This window comes from Drosophila suzukii, chromosome 3 (genome assembly GCF_043229965.1).
Source record: "Drosophila suzukii chromosome 3, CBGP_Dsuzu_IsoJpt1.0, whole genome shotgun sequence".
Classification (NCBI taxonomy): Eukaryota; Metazoa; Arthropoda; class Insecta; order Diptera; family Drosophilidae; genus Drosophila; species Drosophila suzukii.
In genome coordinates, this window is record NC_092082.1 from 59,986,692 (window position 1) to 59,999,767 (window position 13,076).

At 39.2% G+C, this 13,076-nt stretch overlaps 1 protein-coding gene across 3 annotated transcripts; it reads left to right on the forward strand.

The window, feature by feature from the left end:
- Positions 1 to 5,517: 5,517 nt before the first annotated feature.
- On the forward strand, positions 5,518 to 8,099 carry Or82a (Odorant receptor 82a). Of its 3 annotated transcripts, XM_065866301.2 has the most exons (7): positions 5,518 to 5,855; positions 5,916 to 6,099; positions 6,152 to 6,497; positions 6,558 to 6,662; positions 6,719 to 6,871; positions 6,930 to 6,988; positions 8,031 to 8,099. In XM_065866301.2, exons 1-6 carry the CDS (start codon positions 5,552 to 5,554, stop codon positions 6,978 to 6,980), a joined length of 1,143 nt encoding a protein of 380 aa, XP_065722373.2. In that variant the 5' UTR covers positions 5,518 to 5,551; the 3' UTR covers positions 6,981 to 6,988; positions 8,031 to 8,099. The 3 variants fall into 3 exon arrangements, with proteins under 3 accessions (XP_065722373.2, XP_036673671.2, XP_065722374.2); XM_036817776.3 differs by having other exon boundaries at positions 6,930 to 8,099; XM_065866302.2 differs by having other exon boundaries at positions 6,728 to 6,871; positions 6,930 to 8,099.
- The last annotated feature ends 4,977 nt before the right edge of the window (positions 8,100 to 13,076 follow it).

The window sequence follows — 13,076 nt, forward strand, 5'->3', positions numbered from 1 at the left end:
ACTATTTTAATGACTAACATAGTTTCTCAAAATTACAACATAAACAAAACATGACCCAAATTTCAAACATTCTACGACACACAGCTTACTTATTATTATTATTAACAGCTAAACGAAAATTATAAATCTGCGCTTAGCTTAATGATTAAAGCTATAGCAACTAAGGCCTTAAGCTTATTTGAGTTAAGATTTCAAGTAATTATTAACATGATTTTGTTCTGATTCAAAGGGCTTAAGTTGTAATATAATTTATAGGTATTGAGTAGAAGCTAAGGGTGTGTATAATATTAAATTAGGTGGTACAGGTTTGTGGCTTTTAGGAAGTCTATTGTTTTATTCAAGGTGGTTGATTCCTTCATTATGGTAGAGAGGGCAATCTATAAAAATGTGACAAATAGTAAGGGGTTGTTAAGGGTATAGTTGTGGGTTAAGTTGGTGATTAATTTGTAGTAAGGGGATGCTTTTGTAAGTGTTGTGTTGTCTAGAGTTTGTAAGTTTTGATTGATGTATTTGCTTACATCTGATGGGTTGTAATTGCATTCTGTGATAAGAGGGAAGTTGCGGGTGTTTTTAGCTATTGTGTCTGCAAGGTCATTACCTTTTATACCGCAGTGTCCGGGTATCCAAAGCAGGGTCAGTTTGTCAGTTTTGTATTTGCCTTCTATGTTTCGTATTTCGCTTGTGTAATAGTTTTGGTTGTTGGTGTTGTTAATTGCTTTTAAGTAGGAGAGGGAGTCAGTGCATATAACGTATTTCCTCTATTTTGTTTGGCGTATATGCATGCGGCAAGGATTGCCGCAATTTCCGCCGTGAAAATGGAAGGGAGGGGTTTGTGCAGAATTGTTTCATTATCTGTGGTGACGCTATATGATACGCCTTTTGACTTCCAGACGACAGGCGATAGAAATATCGCCCTTTTGCTTGCAGGGGTCACTTCGGCGACACTTCCAGAAGTAACACAGAAGTGACTTCGAGAAGCATCCTCGAAGTGACACATTACTTCCCGACGGGAGTCACTTCCGCGATCCGAATGCGACATCGCCGACGTAACTTCTGGAAATGTCGCCGAAGTCACTCCTACCCTGCAAGCAAAAGGGCGATATTCCTATCATGTCCGTCTGTCTGTCCGGATGAACGCTGAGATCTCGGAAACTATTACTATGTTTATGCTCCTGTTTATGCGACACGGCCAAATTCATGCAATTTATCAGTCTTAGCTGACAGAGATGCCGGACCGGTGCAAAAAGGTGTAAGCGATAATTAAACCGAATATTTTTTCGATTCGCATGAAATAATCTTGCTATTATTAAAGATAAAGTGTGTGCAAGCCAGTCTAACATTTTTTCTAATAAAAGATAAAAACTAGTTTCCATTGGCACTGAATCAAAAAATAATTTGTTAAAAGTAAGGTGTAAGGTCTGGCAACTCCGATAAATATATAGAGTTACCGGAGTTTAATTGTGACAATTTCACGCGTTGAGGTTGAATTCATAGTAAACTTTCGTGCGTTATCGAATTCGTGATACTTTGTTTATGCACACACGAATCAGCCCATTTCATGAAATGAAAGCGTGAAATGGCCATCGCATAAAAGCAGTAATAAACACAGTATATTAGACCTAGGCTATTGAGATTTCGCGTGCAGATTCCTGAGCTTCTTACGCAGCGCAAGTTTGCTTCAGCAGAGTGCCACGACCACTCTAACGCCCACAAACCAACCAAAACTTTGGCTCCTAAAGTTTTGATGCTAGAATAAATTTTAACTGAAATGTATTGTCCTCATTAATACCTATCGATTAACCCAAAGAAAAAGTTTGCCACGCCCACTTTAACGCCCACAAACTTCAAAAAGTCGTAGATATGAACGCAAATATCTCAGACCCTATAGAAGATAGAGAATTGGGATTTCAAATGTAGATTCCGTGGCCTTGTACGCAGTGCAAGTTTGTTAAGCGAATGTGCCACGCCCACTTTAACGCCCACAAACCGCCCAAATCTGTGGCTAGATACAAAATTTTAACTAAAATGTATTAGTCTGGCTATCCATTGATCCAAAAAAAGTTTGCCACGACCACTCTAACGCCCACAAACCGCCAAAGCCTGTGGCGCCCAGAATTTTCATGCTAGAAAAAAATGTTAGCTGAAATGTATTAGTCTCGTCAATACCTATCGATTGAGCACAAAAAAAGTTTGCTACGCCCACTCTAACGGCCATAACGCCTAAATCTTTCTACCGCCCACATAACCATATATTGAGATCGCGGGTAGGTGGCGCATTTCATTCTCGCTTAACTGCTTGCATATCTCCATTTCCCTTTGGACCCTTTAGCTGAGTAACGGGTACATGATAGTCGAGGTACTCCACTATAGCGTTCTCCCTTGTTTTTTATTATAAATAAAACTTACAAAAACCGATTTTTTTCGGTCACTCGTTTTTATTCTCGTCTCGTTCTATTTTCAAAACTAATATTTCTTATAACACTAGATGCAATAGCTCTGGTGGAGCCCTCGGAACCTCCCGAAAAGGCGCTACAGAAGGCAATACGGTGCGTGAAGAATTAGAGCTGCACCAAAAGCTGAAAAGGTGCCTAACATGTGCTTTTATGCTGCTTAATCGAGCGCTTAACGTGTGCTGAACGTGTGCTTTTTCTGCTGCTTAAACGAGCGCTCAACGTGTGGTGAACGTGTGTTCTTTTTGCATCTCAAAAAAGCGCTCAATGCGTGCTAGTTTTTGAGCACTACTGGGTGATGAAAAGGTGCCTAACATGTGCTTTTTGCTGTTTAAACGAGCGCTCAACGTGTGTTGAACGTGTGCTTTTTCTGCTGCTTAAAGGAGCGCTCAACGTGTGCTGAACGTGTGTTCTTTTTGCTTCTCAAAAAAGCGCTCAATGCGTGCTAGTTTTTGAGCACTGATGAACCCTAGGACATGCCTATGTTAATTTACGCACTCATTTTCATAGAAATTGTTCGCTCAGTGATTAACTTTTTGCAGTGATTGAGTGCTCAATAAGCGCTGAATGGTACTGCAGGGTTCCTTCTACCTGTTACATACTGGTATACCATTTTAATCCACGAGTAACGGGTATAACAACTTTTAAATAATATGTTTTCCAAAGATATTACATAAATCTATTTTTGTGTAAAAGTTGAAAAGAGTTTTAGGTTATTCAAATTTTATAATCTTGTCGAGAACGATTATATAATGTTTTGAAAAGATGAAGAGAGAACGTTGACGTCAAATGCTTAAACTATCTAATACCCGTTGCTAAGTCAAAGAGTACGAGGGAGATGGAGATATAACTAACTAACTAAAGTACACAGAGAAAATTATGACGTTCTCAAATTGAGAATTTGAATTCTCATTTTGAGGATGTACTCAATTTAAGTACAAAATTTGTGGAAAAAACTCATGTTGAGAAAAGTTGAACTCAATTTAAGAAAAAGAACTTGAATTGATCACAAAATTCTCAATTTGAGAAAATGTGTTCTTCAATTTCCAACTTGAGAATTAGTATTCTTATTATGAGTAACCGATAAACTCAAAAATGAGTTGCGAATTCTCATAAAGAATTCTAGAGAATTCCGTTCTGCGAACGAGACGAGTGATGAGCGGCCTTTATTTCGTTGCGTATATGGTTGTCTCTCTCTCACTAATGGGTGTGTAAAGTGGAGCGCGCCGCATTTGTGTGACTGTCATTTGCCGTGTGATTTAGCAAAGTCAAGACGTGCGCAAGACCCAAAGCTGAAAAACTATTTTAGTGAATTGGATATTCGTGCGACCTTTCCGTACCTCGAGGGTAAGTTTTTAATTTAAACTGTATTTAAAATGTGTTAAATAATGATACAATAAACAAACACTTCAAAAATATTGCCAAAGCGTGTACATTAATATGTATGTATGTGTGATTGTAAGTGGCGTGAAGCAGTCTAGTTTTGTTAGTTTCTACGTACATTGTATACATACACATATAATTATTTAAATGCTTTTTAAATGTACATTTAATAACAATCTAATTTTATTGCTTCATGCTTATACATATATGTATGTATATATAGTTACAATATTTGCTAACAATAACGTTTTCTTTTTCAGCCTCTATTCTCTTCGCTAGACCAGACAGCTAAGGGAAAAAATATCATAACCTAGAACATGGAACATGTATATATATAACTGTATTATAAAATAAAATGAAAAACAAGGAAGAACGCTATAGTCGAGTACCTCGACTATCAGATACCCGTTACTCAGCTATATGGAGATATGCAAGCAGCAAAGCGAGATTAAAATGCGCCACCTACCGGCGGTATACAGATTTAAGCGTTATGGGCGTTAGAGTGGGCGTGGCAAATTTTTTTTTGGATCAATCGATAGGTATCGACGAGACCAATACATTTCAGTTAAAATTTTTTATCTAGCATGAAAATTGTGGGCGTCACAGGTTTTCGCGGTTTGTGGGCGTTAAAGTGGGCGTGGCAAACTTTTTTTTGGGTCAATCGATAGGTATTGGTGAGAACAATACATTTCAGTTAAAATTTTTATTCTAGCATCAAAACTGTAGGAGCCACAGTTTTGGGCGGTTTGTGGGCGTTAGAGTGGGCGTGGCACTGTGCTGAAATAAACTTGCGCTGCGTAAGAAGCTCAGGAATCTGCACGCCAAATCTCAATAGCCTAGCTCCCATAGTTTCCGAGATCTCAGCGTTCATCCGGACGGACAGACAGACGGACAGACGGACATGGCTAGATCGACTCGGGTAGTGATCCTGATCAAGAATATATATACTTTGTGGGGTCGGAAACGCTTCCTTCTGCCTGTTACATACTTTCCGACGAATCTAGTATACCCTTTTACTCTACGAGTAACGGGTATAAAAAAATATTTGACCCTTTTTTCTGGGAATAAGTGCAAAAGTTCTTCATTCAAGAATTTGTTTCTCATTTTGAGCGCTGGAAATTTCTCAGTATGAGAAAAGGGGATACTCGTTTCTAAAATTCAAGCTAATTTATTTCTTAAAATGAGTGCAGTTTGTACTCATATTGAAAAAAAATGTTCAAAAAAGAGCACAAATGTACTCAATTTAAGTACAAATTTTTTGAGAAATTTGTAGTGAAAGTGAGTATTTTGCACTCATTGTGAGAATTTCTGTTCATGCTGAATTTTTGAGTACAAAAATACTCAATTTGAGTGCAAGTTACTTGAATAATTCTCTCTGTGTAGGCTTAGACAAGGACACAAAAACACCCAGCAGTCCTTTAGACTATTTTGTATTGTTATACGAATTTCACAATCCTTTTTATAAATACATATATCAAATAATTTCGTAGGTTTAAATACAATGGTATTGCCGCTAATGATAGACAATTTCCATCAAAGCTGAGGATGTAACAATTATTTTGTCAACAAATCGGCAATCAGGGTAATTAGTCCAGGATTTGTAAAGTAGCGTTGGCAAAACAAATAATTAATTAATCAATAACGTAATTATAATGTTTCAAAGGTGTATATAACATGTGTGGCCAGCGGAATACTTTAACATTCTAAAAAGTGGGGTCATGGCTAGACATTTTCAACTGCAGGAGAACTGCCTGCGGGCAATGGGGCATAGTGATAACGTAGACAGTACCAAAAACCGAGCATTCAGTTTGAAGCATATTAGCTCACTGCTTTTTGTTATATCGGCGCAGTATCCATTGATATCTTATGTCGTTTACAACCGTAATGACATGGAAAAAGTCACAGCATGTCTGAGTGTAGTGCTTACCAATATGCTTACTGTTATTAAAATTACTACGTTTCTGGTAAAAAGGCTGGAGTTTTGGAAAATGATTCGTCTCTTCAGGAAAATGCACGAGCAATGTAAATAAACTCGTTATAACTAACGTATAATTTTTGTAACCAAACGTATAATTTGAACAGCAAATCAAAGTAAGGGATCGCACTACGTAGACGAAGCTAATAAACTAGCATCCTTTCTAGGAAGGGCATATTGCCTGTCCTGCGGCCTAACAGGCCTTTATTTTATGCTGGGACCCATTGTAAAAATTGTCGGTAACGGTTGGCGAGACACAACTTATGCCAGGGAGCTGCCTATGCCAATGAAGTAAAATTGAATTGAAATTCCTCCAAAATTGTTGGTGATTCTCTTCTTCTAGGTTCCCCTTTAACGATCTGGAAAGTCCTGGATACGAAGTTTGTTTTTTATATACTGTTCTGGTTACTATCGTCGTTGTCGCCTATGCCTCGGCCGTTGACGGTTTATTTATTTCATTCGCCATTAATCTGCGAGCTCATTTTCAGACTTTGCATTGGAAAATCGCAAACGAAGAGTTTGGGCTATCCGAAAATGAGTCCCACGCGAGACTGAAATCAATTGTAGACTATCATGTACTACTGCTTTCCTTATCCAAAAAATTACGATCAATATACACACCAACAGTATTCGGACAGTTTGTCATAACATCGTTGCAGGTTGGCGTTATAATATATCAACTCGTGACGGTATGTAAAAAGATTAGTTATAATGAGATCCCTTAAGAAAGAGTGTACTATCTTATTCAGAATATGGACTCCGTTATGGACCTTTTGTTGTATGCGTCCTTTTTCGGCTCTATTATGCTACAATTATTTATTTATTGCTATGGCGGCGAAATCATCAAAGCTGAGGTGAGATTAGGAAAACAAGTTTTATTTAATGTTTGCCTGCCTTAACTGTTTTTTAGAGCCTGCAGACTGATATTGCTGTCCGGCTCTCCCCTTGGCACTTAGCTTCTCCGAATATCCGAAGATCCTTGTCGTTGATCATTCTACAGTCCCAAAGGGAAGTGCTAATTAGAGCTGGCTTCTTTGTTGCATCCCTGGCGAATTTTGTTGGGGTAACACCATTACATTATTCATAAATATTGTTGTTACCGTGTCCATTTTTGTTTGCAGATTTGCCGAACAGCTTTATCGTTGATAACGTTAATAAAATCAATTGAGTAATTCTTAAAGTATGTTTAAAAAAACTTACATTTTGGTACAATGGTCCATAGTGGCGTATACAGAATATTTCTCGTTGCATACATTTTGAGTATCACATTTCCTTTCACTTTAATGGATGTATAATGATAATTTATAATCCCATTTATACGTTACTAAAATCCTAAAAGGTGTCGTCCTAAAGAGCCTATCTTTGTGGGCGTAGTACGTTTTAAATTAGAAAAAGGGCTTCGACTGTACCAGCGGAACTTTTTTATCTTTATCATTGTATCTATTCATACCCGTTACTCGTAGAGTACCCTTTTACCCTTTTAGTATACTATTTTCGTCGGAAAATACGTAACAGGCAGAAGGAAGCGTTTCCGACCCCTTAAGGTATGTATATTCTTGATCAGGATCACTAGCCGAGCCGATCTAGCCATGTCCGTCTGTCCGTCTGTCTTCCCGTCCGGATGAACTCTGAGGTCTCGGAAACTATAAGAGCTGGTTATTGAGATTTGGCATGCAGATTCCTGAGCTTCTTACGCAGCGCAAGTTTGTTTCAGCAATGTGCCACGCGCACTCTAATGCCCACAAACTGCCCAAAAGTGTGGCTCCTACAGTTTTGATGCTAGAATACAAATTTTAACTGAAATGTATTGTCCTCAGCAATACCTATCGATTAACCCAAAAAAAAGTTTGCCACGCCCACTTAAACGCCCACAAACTTCAAAAAATCGTAAGTATGAACGCGAATATCTCAGAAACTATAGAAGATAGAGAATTGGGATTTCAGATATAGATTCCGTAGCCTTGTACGCAGTGCAAGTTTTTTACGCGAAGACGCCACGCCCACTTTATCGCCCACAAGCCGCTCAAGTCTGTGGTGCTAAGAAAGCAGGAATTCCCGTTACCAGCTGTTTTTAAATTTTTCCCGCAATCACACTTAAAACAAGAGAAACGCTGAAGTCAAGTGTCTTTACTATCGGATACCCGACATTCAGCATTTTAGTTGAGAATTGATAAAAGTTAAGTTAGCTCGATAATTCGCAAAAATTCCCTCGATCCTTGCAGAACTGGCTAAAGGAGCTTCCGCATGTGAATGGACTGCATGACAGATTGGAGAGAGAGAATGCAAAGTTCGAGAAGACCCCCTCCCGCGCAACTACAATTGTTTTTCAGCAATTTAAATTTTATATTAAACCAATCGGAACTAGATAATTGAAATTGGTATTGAGTTTATTGGAGAGAGAAAGGGGGAGACAAGAAGGACAAATTGTTTAAATAGTTAATTATTCAATAGAATAAGTTAGCCGCGCAGTACGCTCTTTCTTAGCGTTGACAGCGCTTCTCATTCCCATTTTTTGTCCCGCTTTTGTTTTAGCCTGAGCCAAGAAAGAGAGAGCAAAAACTAAAAGAGACTAAAAACCTTAAAATTCATATATTTTTGGTAAACAAAATCAATCAAAAAGATCACAGCAATAAGGGGAAAAAAGAACAAATTGTTTAAATTGTTAATTATTTAATTTAATGGGGTCGGAAACGACTCCGTCACTGCGTTCCAAACTTCTGACTGAAATCATAATACCCTCTGCAGGGGTATAACAGGAAAGAAAGTTAACTTCGGCAGGCCGAAGTTTGTATACCCTTGCAGCTATAATTATTAAATTAATTTTGCAACGCAGTGAAGGAGACGTTTCCGACCCCATAAAGTATATATATTCTTGATCAGCATGACTAGACGAGTCGATCTAGACATGTCCGTCTGTCCGTTCGTTTCTACGCAAACTTGTCTCTCAGTTTTAAAGCTATCGGGCTGGAACTTTCCCAAAAGTCTTCTTTCCTTTGCAGGTAGTATATAATTCGGAACCAGCAGGATCGGTCAACTATATCTTATAGCTCCCATAGAAATAATCGGAATAAAAAATGTTTAAGAAATATATCCTTGGTTTTTTTTAACATGTAACCTCCTAAGCTTGGAAATAACATTTTTTAATTCGATTTCGAATTCAATTTTATCAAAATCGGACGACTATATCATATAGCTGATATAGGAACGATCGGAAAATTGGTGGGAAAATAATATGAAACAAATTATAGCTTCGGTGTTTTTTGTTATATTATCTTATACTATTGGGAATATCATTTTTTGTACTTTTAGCATTTCGAATTTAATTTAATTATTTTAACTGCAAAGGTATACAAGCTTCGGTTTACCGAATTTAACTTCCATTCTTGTTTTACCCTCAATTTTGTGTAAAATATAACTCAGCAACAGTACACGATTCCCGATTCTACATTTTTTTTAAGAATTGCACTCTTTGTTTCTTACTGTATTCCAGCTGCGTGCTTATATTTACATAAATATTGTAGTACAATCCACTTCAACTACTATTTCTAATACAGCCCACTCCAACTATTTTTCTCGCCCTAAAATTACTGGTATGTTATTTCTAAAATTAAAAACAAAGTTACAATATCCACAAATTTACTCCAGCAAAACGTCTGCAATTAATTTACGCAGGTGACAAACTTAAACACCGACAAACAATCATAAGCAAGGTCTTTACAATTCCCGCAACGATATTTCGCTTTCCGTACACCACATATGTACACTATACATACATGCCTACATCGTAGAAAGAAACAAAATGAAATTCCGTAATTCATTACAAAAATCCGAACATCCGATATAATAAATATTCATTAAATTTGCCTTTCCAGTTTTGATGCTTTCGTGGAGTGCAGTCGCGTTTTTGCAACGCTTAAAATTCTTTGTGAAGATTCTATGGCAGCTAAAGTTACAGTAACAGTGCTCAGACGCTCCGTTATATCTTGTGTATCGCGTAAGCAAGTGAAACAGAGATCAAAAGGACACAGTTGCAAATGTTTGTTTTTGGAAATTACCGATACTTGGAATTGAATTTATAAACTTAATTAAAATAAAATGCAAGGTGCAAGGGGCTCACCTTGCCCACTAGGCTACTACTGCTTCCGTGGAACCTACTCTAAGTAAGTTTGTGTACTGGAATTCAGTAAAGCAGCACCAAGCAGTACACAGCTTCCAATATGCCTACGTTGTCGGACTCAGAATCCGAATTTGACATTCATTCAAAGGTGGTTTAGGCACAATATTAATCCAACAATGTATGCAACAACATATTAACAATACACCCAACAATAATATCTCAAACAATAGCCAAGACAACATTACCAAACACCCACCCAATCACAAGCCACCGCCAATTGTGATTAACAACTGCGAGAATCTTAACGGGCTTATCCGATCCACAGATAAAATCGTTGGTCCGTCTAAATACTTCGTAAAATGCCATTCTAACAATTCCGTTTCGATCCTTGCTGTAGATTCAGACACGTATAGAGCGATCAGTAAATTATTGATTTCAAATAAGATCCCTATAGTCACCTATGGTCATTCTCGACCCCAAACTCAACACGGTGTCCGACACCAGTTGCAGTAACTTGCGTACCAGCACCAGAAACAATTCCATCCACTGGGAACAAGCAATAGAAGGTCTTGACGGCAACATAAACAAAGGACCGCCCTCGGTTACAGCTACAAGCCATACAGACGACAGCCCTAGACCAACAACAACAATTACAATCTGAAGAAAAACTGTCTGACCTCGATGCTCAGCTTGACAAAATGCTCCAGATGATGATGTCAATGATGTCTCTCGTAACCAACCTCTTACCCCAAATAGCGCCAGGATCTGCACAAGCCGTCACTGGTCTCCACTCTGCCTTTACAGCCCAAACATGGGTCGAATTGGACTCAAAATCTCACTCATCTCACTCGAGATGGAAGTTTTTGTAAAGCAACATAATATCGACGTTATGTTGGTTGTCGAAACTCACTTCTGCTAAGGGGATGAACGTCATCATCTGTCAAACCATCCTGCTGATCGTCATCGCGGAGGATCCGCAGTTATCATCAAATCGTGCCCTAAACACACCAATTCTTATGTGTGGAACACCAAACGAATCAGTGACCAAGGGGAAATAGTCATTGCCCCCCAAACTCTCAGCTAACACCTAATCACTACGGAGAGCTTCAAAGTGAGCTTGGACCAAATTGTATAATTGTAGGGGACTGGAATGCGCATCATCGTCTCTGGGGATCACGTAACTCTACAAACCGGGGCATATGCAGGTACTTGCTACCGGAGGGCCTACACATTACCCATACAGCCAACGCAAGCCATCAGCCATAGACTTTGCCATCTACAAAGGAATTCGTGCTTATTTTCTATCCATCTCTGAAATTCATGAACTGAGTTCGGGCCACATCCCATTAATAATCCAGTACAGAGTTTCCGCCTGTAAGCTTTCCCGAAAGACGTGCATCCTTCCCCAGAATGTAAGTATACCACAGTTTCAGGAAGCGATTAACGGTTTAGTTAACGTCAACATGCAGCTGGACACTGCTGATGACATTGACGATGCATCGACAGCCCCCTCGTCGAATTCCTATAAAGCAAGCCAACAAGACAGCGAAAATTCTATGGCCTTTGCTGAGGAATTGGAAGGGCGCTTTCAGCCATCTAATCTTGCTAGGCCTGAAGACGTCGATGAATCCCTAGAATTCCTAAATGCACCCTCCTTGGCAATCGAACCTATCCCTCATGTGAGTCCGGAAATGGTCTGTCAAAAGGTCTTTTTAAATTCGCAAGTTGCAACGCAGTAAGGCTCCAGGTTTCGACGGTATCGACAGCAGAATTGCCAAGGCGTTACCTAGGAAGGGTATACTATTTCTAGTTCTCCTTCTCAACTCCATGTTAGGTATCCATTATTTTCCCACACAGTGGAAGTGTGCTGTGCTATCGATGATACCCAGCCAGGAAAACCGGAAAACCTTGTTGCGTCCTACCGACCAATAAGTTTGCTGCCCACGTTCTCTAAAATGTTCAAAAGAATATTCATTAGTAGAATGATGGCAGTAAGATGTGTACAGGACTCCATTCCAGACCACCAGTCTGGCTTTAGAAGTCACCATGGTACCCCAGAGCAAGCCCATCGAGTAACGCAGCACTTCCTTGATACTTTCGAAAATAAGCAGTACAGTTCAGCAGTCTTCCTTGATGTCTAAGAAGCATTTGATCGCGTAAGGCACGATGGCTAGCTGTTTCAGTTGAAAACTGCACACAGCACAATAACTTCTCCTGAAATAGTATCTTTTAGAACGAAATTTCATGGTAGATGTGAGAGGCGAAACGTCGTCTATCAGATGCATTTGAGCTGGCGTACCTCAGGGTAGCGTTCTTGGTCTGGGTTTATACACCATATTTACCGCTGACCTGCCGTACCCTAGGGAACCGGATACCTTCTTGGCTACATATGCTGATGATACAGCCTTTATTGCCAACTCCACGTGTCGAATTAAAGCGACTTAAATCACACAAAACTTTTTGGATTTGTATGGCGAATGGACGTATCGATGGAACATTTCCATAAACTGGAATAAGTCTCAGCAGTGCAACTTCTCTCTTAGAAGGAAAATCCTCCCCAGAGTAAAATTCCAGGACACAGCTATACCGCAATCTACCCAGGCCCAGCACTTGGTCTTGATTTTGGACAAACGACTTACGTGGAGGCATCGAAAGCTAAATTGGATGCTTACAGGAACAAGTAAATTAAGCCTCAGCAACAAGATGTTGCTGTACAAGCCCTTCAGTACCATTCAGCGCTTATTGAGCACACAACCACTGCAAAAAGTTCATCACTCAGCGCTCAATGAGCGCACAATTTCTATGAAAATGAGTGCTTAAATTAACATAGGCATCTCCTAGGGTTCATCAGTGCTTAAAAACTAGCACGCATTGACCGTTTTTTTGAGCAGCAAAAAAAAAGCACCCGTTCAGCACAAGTTGAGCGCTCGTTTAAGCAGCAGAAAAAGCACACGTTCAGCACACGTTGAGCGCTCGTTTAAAAAGCAAAAAAAGCACATATATCTACAGTTTTATTTAATTTCTATATATTTTGTTTAATTCTTTAGATCTTTATTTTAAAATGTTGGCTCGGGGGTTCCCGGTCCTAACGGAGTCGTTGGCAACTCCTCGCCAGCATCTGCGGCCGGCGTTGCATTTTTTTTTAGTGCAG